The following is a 20150-nucleotide window of genomic DNA, read 5'->3' on the forward strand; positions in this document are numbered from 1 at the left end:
TTAGTTTTACTTCCTCAAGACCAGGGCACAATGGGGACCCCAAATACCCTGTGAAGAGGGTCTTTGGCCTGCAGACGAGTCACAAATCACTAAATTTAAGAGTCGGTGGTCTAAAGATCTAAGGAGAAATTTCCTGGAAGTTAGAACAGCTACCGTATTTTTCAGACTATAAGATGCACTGGTGTATAAGACCCACCAAGATTTTGAAGAGACAAATTTTTAAAAAAGTAGGTAGGTAGATAGAGGGATAGAGAGGGAGAGAAAGAGAGAAATACAGTAGGTAGGTAGGGAGAGAGAGAGAGAAGTTAAGTAGGTAGATAAAGGGATATAGAGATAAAAATCGAGAGAGATAGAGAGAGTGTCGGTAGGTAGGTAGGTGGATAGAGAGAAATAGAAAGAGATAGAGAAATACAGTAGATAGGTAGGGGGAGAGAGAGTAGGTAGAGGGATAGTGAGAGAGGAATAGAGAGAGAAATACAGTAGGTATGGAAAGAGAGAAAGTAGGTAGGTAGGTAGGTAGGTAGGTAGATAAAGGGATAGAGAGAGAGAGAAATACAGTAGGTAGGTAGGGAGAGAGAGAGAAATAGAGAAATACAGTAGGTAGGTAGGGAGAGAGAGAGAGTGTGTGTAGGTAGGTAGAGAGAGGGATAGAGAGAGAGAAATAGAGATAGAAATACAATAAATAGTTGGCACAGCACTTGATCCATGTAATTCTCATCAATCAGTTAAAGAACTTTCCAAAAGGAAAAAAAAGTTTTTGCACTCTGCAAACCTCCCAAAAATGACCAGTTTTTCACAAAAACGGGCCCATTTCCCCCCCCCCAAAGGCATGAATAGCCTTGGGGGGGGGGCTATGGCCTGGGGGGCCCAAAAACGAGCAAAAAATGGACCGTTTTTCTTGAAAACGGGCCCGTTTTTTTGTCAAAAAATTGCATGCATAGCCTTATGGAAGCTTATAGAGTGCTCCTGGGGGCTGGGGGAGGGGGGAATGGCCCAGTTTTTGCTCGTTTCTGCCCTCCCCAGCCCCCAGGAGCTCTCTGAAAGCCTCCATAAGGCTATGCACGGCCATTTTGGTGAAGGGGCGGGGCTTCAGGAGGCAAAAAATGTGATAATCGGTGTATAAGACGCACCAGATTTTCAGCCTCTTTTTTGAGGGAAAAAAACTGCGTCTTATACTCCAAAAATACGATAATCGGTGGAACAACTTAGTATAAGTCGATTGTGTCAGGCCTGCAAGCCATCTTTTTGTTTTGGTCCTCAGGCTTGCCACACTTTCTACTGTCTGTTTTCTATTGTGGGAAAATGGGAGGGGGGAATTATAAGGAGTTGGGTAGAATGTAGCCATAACAAAATTCTTCTGAGAAAGCCAAGGTCATCCTTTGTCTCTGCACCTGGCTGGAACTGGGTGGGTGGAAACTGCCAGCATGGGCAGTGGAAGATTGGACCATGTGATGGACTTGTGGGTGTGGGGGACAGGATGTTGAACTTTCGACTAAGTGAGAAAAAACTGCACAGACAAGATGAAAGTGTCCCTCCACCCCCCCCAAAAAGGAACGAAAGAAAGCAAACGTTCAAATTAAATAACCCTGCAATCTTTAATGCAGTAAGAACTCATTTAAAAGCCATCAATTTAACTAAGTGGCTACAGTCAATTGAATAATTAAAAAAAAGAGAGAGAGAGAGACACATGAAGGAATCATGTTATTATTGAAGACTTGGTAGATTATCCCAAACACTGAAGCATATTGGGAGTGGGGGATGTTAATAGCTCTGTTTAATCACAGCTTAACAATAAATTCATTTTATGTCTGATTATCCCGGGTGGTACGACACAAGGTGGTTGCGATCAGGATTGCAGCCGTTCGCTTTCAATCCTTTTTTGAAATATCTTTAGGACGTTACCCCCCCCCTCCCAAACTGTTTGGCTTCTCCAATCTATTGATTTGGTACCTGCAGTTACAATATTTCTCGAAAACACCCCACTCCCCACAAATGGTGGGTGGGTTCTCCTGCCTTGCTATCCTAGGTAAAGGTTCCCCTCGCAGATACGTGCTAGTCGTTCCCGGCTCTAGGGGGCGGTGCTCATCTCCGTTTCAAAGCCGAAGAGCCAGCCCTGTCCAAAGACCTCTCCGTGGTCATGTGGCCGGCATGAGTCGACTCCCGAAGCCGCACGGATCGCTGTTTCCCTTCCCACCAAAGGTGGTCCCTATTTTTCTACTTGCATTTTTAAGGTGCTTTCGAACTGCTAGGTTGGCAGAAGCTGGGACGAGTCACGGGAGCTCCCTCCGTTACGCGGCGCTAGAGATTTGAACCGCCCACCTTTTTGATCCACAAGCTCAGCGTCTTAGCCCCTGAGCCACCGTGTCCCTTGCTATCCTACTCTAGATGAGTTTTCATGGCAAAACATGGCACCAGATTTGGATATTTAAAATATTAAACTTGAGATCCCGGATCGGACTGACTGCTTCCTTCTGCTGTGAGAAAAACAAACAAACCCAACTTTGAAAAATAACTTTTTAAATAGACAATCCCTGTTCTGGGCTCCCTGCTGTGCACCCCCCCCCCGCCCCCTTTCCACAAATTCCACATCCTGTAGTGAAACTGGTTTGCAACCTTCTGGGAATAACTTTCATCTTTAGAATACAGGATACAGAATAACAGAGTTGGAAGGGACCTTGGAGGTCTTCTAGTCCAACCCCCTGCCTAGGCAGGAAGCCCCACACCACTTCAGACAAAAGGTTATCCAACATCTTCTTAAAAACCTCCAGTGTTGGAGCATTCACAACTTCTGGAGGCAAGTTGTTCCACTGATTAATTGTTCTGTTAGGAAATGTCTCTTCAGTTCTAGGTTGCTTCTCTCCTTGATTAGTTCCCACCCATTGCTTCTTGTCCTGCCAACAGGTGCCTTGGAGAATAGCTTGACTCCTTCTTCTTTGGGGCAGCCCCTGAGATATTGGAAGACTGCTATCATGTCTCCCTTCTTTGCTTGATTTCATGAAACTGAAGGGCTTAAACGCCCCACCATGTTTTCTAGCCAAAGGAGCAGGGGAGAAGCTAAGAAGACAACACAACACAACACAACACAACACAACACAACACAGGAGGGTTTTAATCTATGGCCCGCGATTGAGGATCCTTTCTCAAATGGGACCTAGGTAATTTACCAGAAATGCATTCAAGGAAGCAAGATATGAAGAAAAAAATACCCAAGATTAAATGCTCAACCTCTTCCAGCAGGCGCCCCCAAACAAAGGAAACCCTTAATTATTTTGCAAAGGAGATGCACATACACACACACACACAAAACCCCCCCACACCGACTTGTCTTGCAAATTTGCCTTTCTGCCACTTCTTCTGGAAACCTTTTAACATCTTATTTATCACCTCGTACGTCTTTTTTTAAAATATATTCTAAGCGAAGAGGCACTGCTCCGATAAGCAGGACCGAGATAGATTTATGAGGGTCTATTTCTAAGGACTGAGAGTGGACAGGCGGCGGGGGGGGGGTCTCTTTTGGAACGTGGCACAGCTGGGGCATTACACCCCCTTTATAAAAATTGGCATGAAGACATTCAAACGTGGGGGGGGGTGTCATCACTCTGCCAAAATCCTGTTGCCATGGCTATGGACGGGTGTGAACACACACACACCCGCTGCCAAGGGGGGGTCTCTCCCCCACCCAAGAGTCGATGCTCCTCTGCGTTCCCACTGCGATATAATTTATGAGGGTCTCTGGTGTCCCTGCCACAATGTGTAAACAGGAGGTTTGGGTAGACGGGGGGCAGGGGCGGGAACGGATGGACGAAGACACACTGTTATAAATAACCAAGCTGGGGGGGGGGGGGGGTTAGCAGGAAAGCACGCCAAGCTTTTGCATATGTGCGGCTCCTCGGAGCCCCCCCCCCTGTATTTTATCTCCCGAAACAAATAAGTGTGACAAGATACACAATGTCATTATGTTCTGGCTAAGGGAGCTCTCAGATGGTGCGTTTATCAAGGTGGCGAGAACGAGAAAGGCCGAGAAAGCCAACCACGGAGGAAAGGAGCAGTAGTAGCCGCCAAGGATTGCTGTCAGGGCCCCTGGAGATTGGTGTGTGTTTGTGTGTGTGTTTTCAGATGGGGCCATTTTGTTCCCTCTCAGATGCTTTAGCCTTGGTGTGACAAGCCAGCCGGCCAGTGGCCGCTCTCTGCTGTCCCCTCCCTCGAGCTTAGCTGCAGTGCCGAAGAAGCGGTAAATAGTTCCCTTTGGGCGGGGAAAGTTGTGTGAATGGCGCGACGCAGCCTCGGGGAAGCTGGAGGCGGCTTTTCTTTTCGGGGCAGCCCTCGGTGGGTGATTCCGGGATAGTGGTGGTTGGAGGGATGGTTTTAAAACCTGAGCGTGTATTTTATGGATAATGTCGGGGTTTCCATTACATTGCCCCGAACTGCATAAAAAAAGGAGATAACAGGTTGTAAATGATGGACTGACTGACTCTGCAAAGCACGGGGTAGCGTTAGCCGAATGTGTGAACCAGGACACCCAATTTAGGAGAAAGTAGTCTCTGTGTGTGTGTAGATAGATAAGATAGATGGATGATAGATATGGATGGATAGACAGACACAGAGAAAGAGAGAGAGAGGTAGGTAGGTACGTAGATAGATAGATGATAGGTATGGATGGAGATATATATGTGTGTGTGTGTGTGTGTGTGTGTTGCATTTGTGCTGATAAATAAATATATATATACACACACACACATACACACACATACATACACATACATACATACATACATACATACATAATGTAGATAGGTAGGTATGTAGATAGATAGATAGATAGATAGATAGATAGATAGATAGATAGATAGATAGATAGATAGATAGATAGATAGATAGATAGATGGATGATAGATATGGATGGATGGATGGATGGATAGATGGATGGATGGATGGATGGATACATACATACAATGTAGGGAGGGAGGTAAGTAGATAGCGTGATAGATAGATAGATAGATAGATAGATAGATAGATAGATAGATGATAGATATATCATAGATATAGATATCTCCTAAATTGGGTATCCTGGTTCACTCATTCAGCTAATGAAATCTGTGCTTTGCAGAATAGGTGGGTGGATGGATGATCGATGGATGGATAGACAGACAGACGGACTGACAGACAATGTTCCTCTTAACTCTTTGGTTGGTTGGTTGGTAGAGTGGCTCAAAGCCAGCTGGATGACCTTAGTCCAGCCTCCCTCTCTCTCAGCCCTTGGAAGGAGGCAAGGGCTGGCTGAGGAATTCTGGGAGTTGAAGTCCACAGGTCTTAAAGTCACCAAGGCTGAACACCCCTGCTCTACAGCATCACAGCAAGTCAGAAAAAGCTTAAAAAAAAAAGGGGGGGGGGTTAAACCCAAATTGCAAGGTTATTTCCCCTGCAAGGCCTCTGAATGCGGAACGCTCTGGCCAGACAGGACCCTTTCCAAGCTACGCGCTTTGGCCTCATGCAACCCCACACAAAGCTCCCCACCACCACCTCTTTTATTCCCCCCCCCAACGCAGAACCTTTAATCTTCCTCTCCAACAGCTGACCCGGATTAACGACTCTCCGCATATCCCCACCGCATTTGCCCGCCCGGCCAAGGCCGTCCCCCCACCCCGCCCCCGGAGCCCTGCGTTTCCTGCCAAGCTTCGGTCCTGCTGCCTCCACCCGGCCCCGGCTATCCATCACCCACCAACCTTGTGCGGCGATGGCTCCGGCCCCGGGTTGCCAGGCAACGGCGCCAGGGGAAATCAGAGAAATGCTGACAAACAAGCCAAGAGGCTGCAAAACCAGGGCTGCTCTCTATCCATGCTCCCTTTTTGCTTTTGCTCTCGGGGCCAAAGAGGGGAGACTAACACTAACCCAGATCCTAAACTAGGATTCCCCAAAAAGCATGCTTTTCATGCCTGGGGGAAACCGGAGGAGCATCCCCCCAACCTGGGCTGGGGTATTCAAACCAAGGGGGGCGGGAGGGAATCCTTGTTCCCCGTCTTTCAAAATGCTGAAAGGTGGAAGAGGACTGTGATGACAGATCAGACTATCAGGGATTAGGGGGCAGAGAGAAGTGGGAGGGGGAATTACCCCCATGATAAAAAGGTAAATGTTCCCCTCGCACATATGTGCCAATTGTCCCTGACTCTAGGGGGTGGTGCTCATCTCCGTTTCAAAGCCCAAGAGCCAGCCTGTCCGAAGACGTCTCCGTGGTCGTGTGGCCGGCATGACTCAACTCCCGAAGTCGCATGGAATGTGGTTCCCTTCCCACCAAAGGTGGTTCCTATTTTTCTACTTGCATTTTTTACGTGCTTTCGAATTGCTAGCTTGGCAGAAGCTGGAACAAGTCACGGAGCTCACTCCGTTATGCGGTGCGAGGGATTCGAACCGCCAAACTGCCGACCTTTTCTGATTGACAAGCTCAGCGTCATAATAATAACAACAATAACAACAACAATAACAACAACAACAACTACCCCCATAACACAGCAGGCTAATTAATGGAAAGGAGGAAGGAATTTTTTTTGGCTGCAGTAGTACCAAAGAGGCTAGTTTCCTTGTGGGATCTCTATGTGGTCTCTCATCCTGGCAGCAACCAGAGTTCTCCATGTCACCCAAAGCTGGCCCACCAGGGATGCCTGGCAGTCCCTTCTCCCCTGGCCGGCCACTGCTGTCTCGCAGCCCTTATAAACCAACCTCTGGCCTTTTTTTCTGGAGCTGTGGGATGCCAGAAGCGGCGAAGAGGCTGAGACCCAAACAACCACGGAGGGTCGTTGTTGACGTGAGCTTTGAGACACGTTGCAGGTTTTCTTGATCCCAAAGGCTCTAAACATCCAGGGGTCAGCAACCTGCGGCCTCTGCTGCAGCTCCCTGTCGCCAACTGGCTCCACAATTGATAGGGCTTTCGGTTAGGAAGGTAGAGGAAAAACGATGCCGCACTAGGAGGAGACTCTATGGTGGGGAATTGGACTTCCAGTCGGCTCCACAATTGATAGGGCTTTCGGTTAGGAAGGTAGAGGAAAAAGGATGCCGCGCTAGGAGGAGACTCTATAGTGGGAGAACAGGAGTTCCAATCAGCAGAAGAAAAAGGATGCTGTGCTAGGAGGAAACTCTATGGTGGGGAACCCAGATTTCCAGAATTGAACGGGGGGCTTCCGGTTAGGAGCTTTGTGGCTCTTTGAGTGTTTAAGGTTGCTGACCCCTCTCCTGGTGCTTGGACCCCAGGTGGGTTTCTCTGATGTCGGCAAAGAGCTGGCGAGTTTGAGCGGCCTCCTCTCTCCCCTTCCTCTTTTTAAGGATTTAATCCAGGTGGCAACCTTATGCGGGTGCTTCCCTGGGAGGAGTAAACCCAACCGAATGTGATTAGGGGCTGTCGGCTGTGGCTTTAGGAGATCACCCCCCCCCCCACTTGGGAGCTGCCAAAGGACAGGAATTAATACAGCCCAAGGTGGCATCTGAGGATAACCCCAAAGCAATAAAGATTTACGCAGATGAGATTAAGAGATTAAGACAGGAAGGGCATTGTTGGTTTCCTTCTTGATTTCTCTCTCCCCACCCCACCCCGCAAAAAACCCCAAAAGCCTCAATGGAGGCCCGGGTCCAAATTTTGCACGCTTCCCCGGTTGAATTGCCTAGGAGTCAATTTTTATTCCCCATAAGCGAGCTGAAAAAAAAATACTGTGTTTCCACAGAAATAAGAAAGGGCCTTATTTTCTTTTGACCCTTGAAATAAGCGTTTGGCCTCATTTTCAGGGAGGTCCTATTATTTTTGAGGTGCTGGAGGCGGCGAGCGTGGTCACCTCATGGCTGCTGCGTTGCAATATTTTCGGGGAGGGCTTATTTTCAGGGGAGGGCTTATTTTAGCGCATGCACTCCAAAGCGCGATTGGGCTTATTATCCAGGGTTTTTTTATTTTCGGGGAAACAGGGTAGCTGCTTAAAAACCACCTGATAAAGAACAGAGATGGAAAATAGCAAAAGTCCATTTGCTCTCCAATCCCATTCCTATCAGTTCCCCACCCAACTCACACACTCACACACATCCCCATGGCTCAGCAGTTTGAGAATAAGCTCCATTAAAGTGGCCGAATGCAGGAAAATAATCCATACTTAAGGTAAATGGAAAGGTTCCCCTCGCACCTATGTGCTAATCATCCCTGACTCTAGGGGGCGGTGCTCATCTCCGTTTCAAAGCCAAAGAGCCAGCGCTGCCCAGAGACATCTCCGTGGTCATGTGGCCGGCATGACAAAAGGCCGAAGGCGCACGGAACGCTGCTCCCTTCCCACCAAAGGTGGTTCCTATTTTCCTACTTGCATTTTTACCTGCTTTTGAACTGCTAGGTTGGCAGAAGTTGGGACAAGGAATGGGAGCTCACTCCGTTACCCGGCGCTAGGGATTCGAACAGCCAAACTTCTGAGCTTTCTGATTGACAAGCTCAGGGTCTTAGTCCCTGAGCCCCTGCGTCCTTCTCAATCCATACCTAATGACGCTTAAAAACAAACAAACATAGATACCAGTTAAATCTTTTCTAAACATGAAAGAAGCACACACAACGGTGCGCTTAAACTTGGAGTGAACCAATGTTGACGCCAGCAAGCCCTGCACACTGCAGCCATCCAGGAACTGCTAAGATCTCCTATCGTGACTCGACTGCCAAGCCGTTCTAAAATAAAATCAGATTTCCCCCCCCCCCTTCTTAAGATGATATATTAGATCACAGTGCTCTGCGGGTTTTATATTACCCGCAAACCGGATTAAGCGCTCCTGTATGCAGAGGTGCTTTGATCCCCCGAGATGGAAACTTCAAAACGAGAGAGTTACAGAAGGACGGACGGTGGCACGGGAGAAAGTGCTAAGTATAGAAGCTGGAGGAATAAGAAACATGTGTGGAGTGAAAGCTGGGTTTCAGAAGGAGCAGCTGTCCCACTGCCAGAATTTCCAAGCTGCAGAGATTCACTCTGCTTTCTTCTGCCTTAGGCCTGTGATGGCGAATCTGTGGCACGGAGAGCAATTTTTTAGGGCACGTAAGGCGTTGCCCTGTCAGCTGGCCAGTGAGCATGCCCGCACTGGCCAGCTTAACTTCTGCCTTCTTTTGAGGCCGTTTATTGCCCTTTTTACATGCTTTCGAACTGCTAGGTTGGCAGAAGCTGGGACAAGGAATGGGAGCTCACTCCATTACGCAGTGCTTCCGGTTTGCTCGTAGGTCTGTTTTTCGCCCTCCGGAGCATTCAGGGAAGCCTCCTGAAGGCCCCTGAAGGCTCCGGAGGTCGAATATTGTCCCTACAGACAAACCGGAAGTCACCATTCCCAAACTTCCGGGTTTCCTGTAGGTCCGTTTTTCGCCTTCTGGAGCCTTCAGGGAAGCTCCTGAAGCCTCCAGAAGGTGAGGGGCATGGGGGCGGCTGTTTTTGCCCTCCCCAGGCTCCTAGAAAGCCTCTGGAGCCTGGGGAGGGCGAAAAAACCATGCCAAAAGTGAAGGGGAGCCCGTGCTGGTCATGCTCATAGCATTATGAGTGTGGCACGCCCACGCACGATCCCCCCCTGTGCTTCCCCCGCTTTTGGCATGGGAGCTAAAAAAAGGTTTGCCATCACTACCCTAGGCTATTCTGCCCAGGCTTCCTTAACAAGCATGAAGCAGAGTCTGGGTCCTGGCAAAACCCCTTTTATTTACCCGACTGTGAATTCCTTTCATTCACAGTCAGCAAGGCTCGGCAAACAGTCTTTCAGAGGAATGTTTATCCACACGAACCTTATCTCGCTCAGAGAGCTGCCAGATAACTAGTTTCCAAACATGGGGCAAGGCAACCCTTGGCACAGTCTCTCTTATACTCAGACACATAACTTTCAACTCTTGACACCACCAAAGGAACAAATTGTTTCCCGCAAAAGCCCCCTCCCCATTCGCTCCTCTTTTGTTTCCTATGGGAGGGGCAAATCACCTCCAAGGTGTGGCTTTACTCCCAAGTTGGAGTTTGCAGGAGACAATTAGTTCAATTCTACAGCGTGGAGTTTGGGAGATATCGGCCTGAAAGCTCTCCAAACTTGATAAAGGTCTGTAGTTGTGAAATCTCTTGAAAGACGGTTGGCCGGGACTTTGCTGGAGAGGAATTCCCTTTAAAACTAATTAAAAGGGCTTTTATCGGGATGAGGAGTCGGCTTCATGCTTTTGGGAAGCCTAGGTCAGAAAAAAATCCAAGGAAGATGAATTTCCAACCCAACAGGTTGAAGGTTGCAGCTCTTCTTCAAATGCCTTCCCAGAGGTGAGCAAAACACAACACTCTTCAGAAGGCGGGACGGTGATTAATCGCTTCATCGTAGCTTTTTCCCTGGGTACTACGTACATCCTCTCAACATCTTGTCGAAAGCAACCACCCCTCTCCTAGACGACGGAAATATTTCCTGAAATATTAAAAAAGGCAGAAAATTTCCCCTAAAAGAGAAATAGAAATCGTAAGGGAGACAGAAACTCAGCTCCAGCTTCCCGTCCCCAGCTGATATTTTGGTGCCAGCCAGACAAGAAACCTTCACCCTCCAGGAGATAATAGGATTATCTATCAGCATAGCTCACCACATGGCACACCCAAGCCCCTTCATTACATCAGCCCAAGGTTCAACCAAACTTGATTCAGACCAACATGCAGACTGACTGCAATCAACAGAATACATGCCGTTGCCACAGGAACAGGAAACTCAAGTTCAAAGCCCAAGAGAGGGTATAAATCACACTCGCTGTCCACTCCGGGTGGTCAGCCACGTGCTTGGTGTGGTTCTGTTTCACTATTAAACCACCTTTCCCACCAACCTCCATGTTTCCAAGGTCTTTCTCCCCACTTGGAACTGAACCCAGATGGACATTTCTTCCAACGGTTCTTTGAGACCGTTCACTCAACCGGATCGTCATTAGTGTTCCATTGCCCATCTTTCGAAGGATCAAGAAATGATAAATATGGAGAGGAGATGATGTGCCATTCTACATGTGGAGAAAGCAATTGACTGGGAAAAGTGACATCTCCACCAACTTAGAATTAAATAATAGTCCTCCCCCACTTCCCGAAGGAACCTCTAAGAGTCATGATAGTGAACCTACAGGCACATGTGCTGGAAGTGGCACGCAGAGCCATCTCTCCGGGCACGCCAGCTGTTGCTCTTCCGGGTTCCGACATGCACATGAGCGCTGACCAGCTGGTCTTTGTGTGCACGGGAGCGCTGGAAACCGGAAGAGCGGCTGCCTGGCATGCATGTACGCTCCAGGAAGCTGAGTTTCCAGTTTCTGGCACACACATGCACGCCAGCCAGCTGGTCTTTGCGTGTGCATTCATGCCAGAAACCGAAGACTAGGTGACCTCCGTGCGCCAGGGAACTGCTCTTCCAAATTCCGGCGCTCCTACGCGGGCGCGCTGGAGAGCTGCTCTTCCGGTTTCCGGCGCGCTCCCCCCCCTGCACTCGCCAACACTGCTCTAGAGCCACACGGTTTAAATAACTGAACAGGAAGGGAGGAAGAATCGGGGGGAGGCAAGCCAGGATGGATTGAGAGCTCCCTTCACCTGCTCTATTATGGCCGCCACAGCAAAGCAAGCTCATTTTTCAAAGCTACTGAATATGGAGCTGCATGAATGAAGCGTAAGTGTGCCCAGACCCGGGGGGGGGAGGGGGGGCTTCCTTTGAAGTATAGTTTTTAAATGCCGTGGCAGGGGACGTTTTATAAAAAAGAAGAAGAAGAAAAAGAAATAAAAGAAAGAAAGACAAATAGCTTGCTGTCAGGCAGGCTCAGATCAAAAGGTTTGGGATCCACCGAAATGAAATGGAAATTACAAAATGCAAAGCACAGAGTCAAGGACACAAGGAGGTGTGTGTGTGTGTGTGTGTGTGTTTCTCTCGGGGAGGGAAAAAAACCCGGGGTGCCCGCCTGTTTGGGAATGAGAAGCATGGATAGGAACGCAATTTTTGCTCTGTGTAAGGATCCGAGGATTTAAGGACTGGTTAAAGAAGAAGAAGGGGGAAAAAACCCCCCCAGCTTTTCCTACATTAAAAATTAGAAGTTCTTAAGCAGAGAATAGCTTCTTATTTCAAGAGAGACATAATTATAATGGGCTCTCATCCTTTCAAAGCCAGTTAAGGAGCCTTAATCTCTTTTCTTAGCAACATTTAAACTACCTGTTTATTACTCGTGCTGGGAAGCCTATTACTAAAATGACTTCCTTAATAATAATTTGTGGGGAATGCTTGCAGAAAAGCGAGACATGTATGCTGCCTTAACAAAAGGGGTGTTTTCTCCGAAACGGAGTACGGAGAAGGGAAAAGGATCTTGGCATTTTCTAGCCAATATATATATATATATAAAAACCAAAAACGCACGCAGAAAAAAAGACAACTGAGGATTGTGCAGAAATAAATCCCAGTTAGCGTCTTAAAGGAGACATCCGCGGATCTCTCTGGGCTCAGAACAGAGCTCCTTCCTTTTCAGTGCTGGGGATTTTCCACAGGTACCCTGTTTCCTCGAAAATAAGACCTCCCTGGAGATTAAGCCCAATTCAGCCCTATAATCCCAGATATAAGACATTCCTAGCAATGGGTGCAGGACAAGAATTCTTTAAGCTGAGCCTGAAGACCGACATCCTTGGCGCATTTCATGCTCAGATCTCTGGAATATTGGGAGAGCGGTGTGGAGGTCTAGAGGTGGAGCTCCTGCCTCAGAATCAGGAGGCTGTGAGTTCGATCCTAGGGAGAGGCAGATGTTTCTCTCTCTGAGCACAATGAGAATATATCTGCCGAAAAAAACTCCGCATTGGCGACAGGAAGGGCATCGGGCCACTAAACACACAGCTCCATTCAGTTGCCCGGACTCCACCCCACTAGGGATTAGGGTGTCATTACAAAGAGATGATAATCTCTGGAATATTGAAAGGGAAAAGACCGAGAACAGGAGCTATTAAAACTCCCAAAATATATACCTGGTTTCCCCGAAAATAAGACCTCTCTGGAAAATAAGCCCAATCGAGCTTTTGAGCGCATGCACTAAAATAAGCCCTCCCCGAAAATATTGCAACACAGCAGCAGCCATGAGGGTACCATGCTCGCCGCCTCCTGCACCTCAAAAATAAGACCTCCCCGAAAATAAGGCCAAGTTCTTATTTTGGTAGTCAAAAGAAAATAAGACCCTGTCTCATTTTCAGAAAAACATGGTTTTGTGTGTGTGTGTGTGTGTATCTTCAGCCTCCTGCTATTGCGCTACCAGTTTTGAGGCAGCACGTTCTTCGGTGTTTCCACACACAGAAGGAACAAGATGTGCTTTCCTTGCATGCCCAGCCAGCTAAAACAAACTTTGCCCTGTTGCTAAGAAACTGCAAAGGATTCTGGGATTGGTCCCCTTTTGTGGATGGAGTCAATAGCTCGGGGAAGAGAACAAACAGCTGCTTTTTCACCCCGCTTCCGCATTTTTCAACCAAGACTAAGAAATCCATGGCTGAAGGGCTGAAAAAAAGGGGTGAAATCCAGTAGGTTCTGGAGAACCGGTAGCGGAAATTTTGAGTAGTTTGGAGAACCGGCAATTACCACCTCTGGCTGGCCCCCAGAGTGGAGTGGGAATGGAGATTTTGCAGCATCCTTCCCCTGGAGTGGGGAGGGAATGGAGATTTTGCAGTATCCTTCCCCTGGAGTGGGGAGGGAATGGAGATTTTGCCATGTCCTTCTGCTGGAGTGGGGTGGAAATTGAGATTTTGCAGAAGAGTGGGGTGGAAATTGAGATTTTGCAGAATCCTTCCCCTGGAGTGGGGAGGGAATGGGGATTTTGCAGTATCCTTCCGCTCGAGTGGGGAGGGAATGCGGATTTTACAGTATCCTTCCCCTGGAGTGGGGAGAGAATGGGGATTTTACACTATCCTTCCCCTGGAGTGGGGAGGGAATGGAGATTTTGCAGAATCCTTCCCCTGGAGTGGGGAGGGAATGGGGATTTTACAGTATCCTTCCCCTGGAGTGGGGAGGGAATGGAGATTTTGCAGAATCCTTCCCCTGGAGTGGGGAGGGAATGGAGATTTCGCAGAATCCTTCCCCTGGAGTGGGGAGGGAATGGAGATTTTGCAGAATCCTTCCCCTGGAGTGGGGAGGGAATGGGGATTTTGCAGAATCCTTCCCCTGGAGTGGGGAGGGAATGCGGATTTTACACTATCCTTCCCCTGGAGTGGGGAGGGAATGGGGATTTTGCAGTTTCCTTCCCCTGAGCAATCTCAGTTAAATAGAAAAAATTAAAAATAATAAAAAGAGAGAAATCGCAGCTTTAAAAGACAGATGCAATGTATTGCTCAAACAGACAGACTGCGCGACGTTGATTAATCTTGGAACTATCCTCCCTCGGCTGAAAAGGGAAAAATGACCCCTGCTCCCCCCCCCCTTTTCGTGGCCTGTGTGTCCAAATGCACAGGCCACGAAGAGCAGCCGAGCACAAATGTTGAGGCCTTCTTTCTTTGGATGGCACAAGTGAAGCTGGAAAGAGGCCTCTGGATTTCCAATCAAAGCCCCAGCCATTTGCAAGCACGGAATCTCAATCCTCCGATTAAGGGTTTTGATTTTAAGGATGCTAAAAATATTCCATTTGGCCTACACCCCTCCCGTCCAGAAAGGATCCCCCACCCCCACAAAAAAAAATTGCAAGGGAATGAGCCGAGAGGGCAATGGGCTGGCTTATCCAGCAGTTCCAAAGCTGGATCAGTTCCAAAGATTTGCCCTATGAATCGGAGTGGGGGCGGCAGCCTGTAATAAGGCTAACAAGATGCTGACTTACAGTCAAAGCAAATGAACAGGAGAGTGAGGAAGAAATGAAAGACCGGTAAGAAAAATTATCTAACCCACAGCCATAAATCAAACCTGGAAAAGGCAAAGAAATCTTGAGAGCATAAATAATATTGAGGGTCAGATCGGGATTTTTTTCAAAAAGAAAGAAAAGGAAAATGGAGGGTTGAAACACTAGCCCCCCCCCCTTCCAAAAAAAAGCTATTTGATTGAAACTAATTTGGACAGAAAGGGAGAAAGCAGAGAAGTGGCAAACCCACTCAAATACAAACGCTAACTCTGGATTTGAAATAGAAATCAAACATTCCGAAGGATTTACTTGGTCTGAAATTCGTCCAAGTAATATATATTAAGCAACTCCAAAAAAATCAAGAAAAACGCAGTTCCAAAGCTGCCTCCATTTCTTCTCCATCCAACTTTCTGGATGAACTCTTGTGCTGTAAAGTCTGAAAGCGACATTCTACTTTGAAACAACCTAGGATGGATGCCAAGCATCAGATCCTAGCCTTAGGAAACTCAAATTATGTCCCAGATTGGTCTCTCCAGTGAAAATAAGGATTAGGGGAGACAGCAAAGCAGTCTTTCAATATTTGAGGGGCTGCCCCTATTCACCAAACCTATTCACCAAAACCTATTCACCAAAGCACCTGAAGACAGGACAAGAAGCCATAGATGGAAACTAACCAAGGAGAGAAGCAATCTGGAATTAAGGAGAAACAACAAGTTTCTTAGAATGACAACAATTAACCAGTGGAAGAGCTTGACACCAGAAGTTGTGGGTGTCCATCACTGGAGGCTTTTAAGAAAAGACTGGAGAGTTACTTACAACACAATAGCACAGTTGAAAAGGACCTTGGAGGCCTTCTATTCCAACCCCCTGCCTAGGCAGGAAACCCCATACCATTTCAGACAAATGGCTATCCAACATCTTCTTAAGTGTTGGGGCATTCACAACTTCTGGAGGCAACTTCTGTTCCACCGATTAATTGTTCTCACTGTCGGGAAATTCCTCCTCAGTTCTAAGTTGCTTCTCTCCTTGATTAGTTTCCATCCATTTTGCTTCTTGTTCTACCCTCAGGCGCCCTGGATAATAGTTTGACTCCCTCTTCTTTGAGGCAACTCCTGAGATATTGGAAGACTGCTATCATGTCTCCCCTAGTCCTTCTTTTTATTAATTTAGACATACCCTGTTCCTGCAACCGTTCTTCATATGTTTTAGCCTCCAGTCCCTTCATCATCTTTGTTGCTCTTCTCTGCACTCTTTCCAGAGTCTCCACATCTTTTCTACATCATGACGACCAATACTGAATGCAGTATCTCAAGTGTGCCCTTCCCAAGGCCTTATAAAGTGGTATCAACACTTCACGTGATCTTGATTCTATCCCTCTGTTGATGCAGCCTAGAACTGTGTTGGCTTTTTTGGCAGCTGCTGCACACGGCTGGCTCCTATTTAAATGGTTGTCCACTAGGACTCCAAGATCCCTCTCAGAGTTACTACTATTGAGCAAGGTACCACCTATACTCTACCTGTGCATTTCGTTTTTGTTGCCTAAATGTAGAACTTTACTCTTCTCACCATTGAATCTCATTTTATTAGATAGTGCCCAATGTTCAAGTTTGTCAAGATTCTTCTGTATCTTAAGCCTGTCTTCTGGAGGGTTGGCTATTCCTGCCAGCTTGGTGTCATCTGCAAATTTGACGAGTTCCCCATTTATTCCCTCGTCCAAATCTTTGATGAAGATGTTAAAGAGTCTTCATCAATGACTTGGATGAGGGAATAAATGGGGAACTCATCAAATTTGCAGATGACACCAAGTTGGCAGGAATAGCCAACTTGTCTGAAATGGTATAGGGTTTCCTACTTGGGTAGGAGGTTGGACTAGAAGACCTCCAAGGTCCCTTCCAATTCTGGTGTTATGGCCGTAACAGCAGCTCACAAGTTATGCCTTGTCAAAGCAATGCTCCTTCGTCAAATTACAAATATTCACAAGTGCACTGCAGGGAAATTAATGTCTCAGATCTGGGCCCACTGGAAACGGGGAGGGGGGCGGGGAGAACGGATTTGTATTTAGATTGACAAAGACGGCTTCCAAACGGAAGCAGGTGTTGGGAAGGTGCGTTAAAATTTATGAACTCGCAAACGCACCAATATGGCCAATTAAGTTTTATCATCATTGTCAAGGATGTGACTGCTTTTGGAGCAGATGTATTAGAAGATGGTGGGGACCTAGCTTGTTTCTTTCCAGCTGGGGAGCAGCCTGTCACCCCACAAAAGCAGGCTTCGTGTTTAAAAATATTGGATGTTGCAAGGGTCAGGTTTCCTTAGGCTTTGGTTGGGATACACAACCGGACCCAACATTTCTGTCTCTTGAGCAACACAGTTAAGTGAGGTTTGCCTCGTTTGGCCACTTTCCTTGCCATATTTGTTAAGTGAATCACTGCCGTTGTTAAGTTAGTCACATGGTTGTTAAGTGAATCTGGCTTCCCCCCCCCGAATGACTTTGCTCATCGTTAAGGTCGCCAAAGGGGATCGGGTGATGACGGGACGTTCGTCATAAATATGAACTTGTTGCCAAGTGCCTGAACTTTGATCGTGTGATTCACGGTCGTTAAGTGTGAAAAATGGTTGTAAGTCACTTTTTTCAGGGCCTGTTTTAACTTTGAACGGTTTACTCGAGGAAGGGCTGTAAGTCAATGTCTTCCTGTGTTTTGGGCCAATGACGAGGTTGGAGCACTCGTGATGGCGTGGGCTAGAAACACCTAGAAGGATCCAGAAAAATGTCCAAAACTAAATCCTCGGCAATCATATTATATGGATGTAGTATCCAAAGTTCTTGCTGAAAATGTGCTTTTGAGTTAAAAGAAAAACAAGCATCAAGATTTATCTCTTGCCAAAAAAGAGTTTTTCCATTCTAAAGGATTGGTGTTAAGCAAGCCAAAATTCCATTTCTTCCACCCACAGGTTTGGGGAATAGGTTCCTCTCACACATCTGTGCTAGTTGTTCCCGGCTCTAGGGGGTGGTGCTCATCTCCCTTTCGAAGCCGAAGAGCCAGCGCTGTCCGAAGACATCTCCATGGTCATGTGGCCAGCGTGACTCAACGCCGAAGTTGCACGGAACGCTGTTACCTTCCCACCAAAAGTGGTTCCTGTTTTTCTACTTGCATTTTTGACATGCTTTCGAACTGCTAGGTTCAAAAGTCACAGGAGTTCACTCCATTACACAGCGCTAGGGATTCAAACCTCCAAACCACCGACCTTTCTGATCGACAAGCTCAGCGTCTTAGTCACTGAGCCACCATGTCACAATTCAGGTAACACCGTCAAGGCACAGAAAAGCTATTTCTAGTTGGGGTTTTTTGGGGGGGAGGGGAGGGGTCTGCTGGTCGCTCAGTGGGCAACCAGGGGTAACCGGTGCAAGACAGCGAGGCTGAGCCCTCAGCGCCTCCTTGGCTGAACCCAGGGGTAGGAGAGCAACGTCTAATCTTGAGTGATTTGGGTGTAAGCTGGCAAGGTGAGAACCTGGCAGCTGGGTGAAGCCAGCTGCGCAAGCCTGCCTCTTGCCACCTTCTGACGTGAAGGATCTGAGCAAAAGTGACGAGAAATTTAGGCGGAGCCCGGCAGGAGCCGGCCTCCCAAAACAAGCCTCCTTACCACTTCGTCTTCCGTCCAGCATTTCTCGATCAGTTTGGGGACGGGCTTCCTCACCAGACGCTGGAGGGCCTTCCCGGCATCGTAGTTGCTCTCGTGTAGCTGCAAGAGAGGAAGAGAGAATATGAGGGAGGTCGGTGGAAACGACGCTAGAGAGACACAAATCCTTTTTCCCGAAACAGAACCGAAGCGGAAAGCTTAGCGCCTCAAGTCGAAGACCGTTTTGGGTTCTGAAGACAAAGCCACATTTTCCCCGATTCTTCCCACGTTGTCTGCCTGAGAACCGAACTCCACACACACACACACACCACTCATTCCTATGACTCAGCGGCAGTGGTGAGATTCAATTTTCTTTACTACCAGTTCTGTGGGTGTGGCTTGGTGGGTGTGGTGTGGCTTGGTGGGCGTGGCAAGGGAAGGATACTGCAAAATCTCCATTCCTACCCCACTCTGGGGCCAACCAGAGGTGGCATTTGCCGGTTCTCCGAACTACTCAAAATTTCCGCTACCGGTTCTCCAAACTATTCAAAATTCCCGCTACCGGTTTTTTGAACTACTCAAAATTTCCGCTACCGGTTCTCCAAACTACCTCCTCTTACATTACTAGGCAACACAGCATCAACAGTAGAGACTTTCAAGTTTCTAGGTTCTATCATATCTCCAGACTTAAAATGGACCCCTAACGTCCAAAACGTCATCAAAAAAGCACACCAAAGAATGTTCTTTCTGCGCCAACTCAGGAAGCTCAAACTGCCCAAAGAGCTGCTGATTCTGATCTACAGAGGAATGATGGAGTCTTGTCCTCTCCACCTCCGTAACTGTCTGGTTTGGCTCTGCAACCCAACAAGACAGACACGGACTTCAGAGGAGAATCAGAACTGCAGAACAAACAATGGCTGCCAACCTGCCTTCCATTGAGGACCTGGACACTGCAGGAGTCAACAAGAGGGCTGTGTAAATATCTCCAGACCCCTCACATCCTGGACGTAAATTGTTTCAACTCCTACCCTCAAAACGATGCTATAAGGCACTGCACACCAAGACAACTAGACAAAGGGACAGTTTTCCCCCAAACGCCATCACTCTGCTAAACAACTAATCCCCACAATACTGTCAATAATTTACTAAAACTGTATTACTATTATTCTTCTCTTCCTTCCTAGTATCTATCTCTCCCCACTTATGACTATAATTATGCTGCTTGTATCTTCACAATTTATATTGTTTTTATTTGTTTCCTAGTACAATTTGATTGTTTATTAGTAACTTATGCCTATCACTAAGTATTGTATCCTATGGTTCTTGATGAATGTATTCTATTTTATTTTTCTTTATGTACACTGAGAGCCTATGCACCAAAGACAAATTCCTTCTGTGTCCAATCACACTTGGCCAATAATGAATTCTATTCTATTCCATTCTATTCTAATTTTCCTATTTTAAATTCTAATCTACTCGATTCTATTCTTTCCTTATTCTATTCTATTCTTTCCTTATTCGATCATATTCTATTCTTTCCTTACTCTATTTTATTCCATTCCATTCTGCATTCTATTCCATTCTTTCCCTATTCTATTCTTTCCTTATTCTATTCTATTCTTTCCTTATTCGATCATATTCTATTCTTTCCTTACTCTATTCTATTCCATTCCATTCTGCATTCTATTCTATTCTTTCCCTATTCTATTCTTTCCTTATT

At 47.1% G+C, this 20150-nt stretch overlaps 1 protein-coding gene across 1 annotated transcript in view; it reads right to left on the bottom strand.

The window, feature by feature from the left end:
* Positions 1-20150, bottom strand: part of RERE (arginine-glutamic acid dipeptide repeats) — a 261457-nt gene that overhangs the window by 54660 nt on the left and 186647 nt on the right. Inside the window, 1 exon segment of the mRNA XM_032231523.1 lies at positions 18455-18553. Coding sequence (XP_032087414.1) covers positions 18455-18553 — 99 coding nt within the window.

This window comes from Thamnophis elegans, chromosome 15, assembly GCF_009769535.1.
Source record: "Thamnophis elegans isolate rThaEle1 chromosome 15, rThaEle1.pri, whole genome shotgun sequence".
Classification (NCBI taxonomy): domain Eukaryota; kingdom Metazoa; phylum Chordata; class Lepidosauria; order Squamata; family Colubridae; genus Thamnophis; species Thamnophis elegans.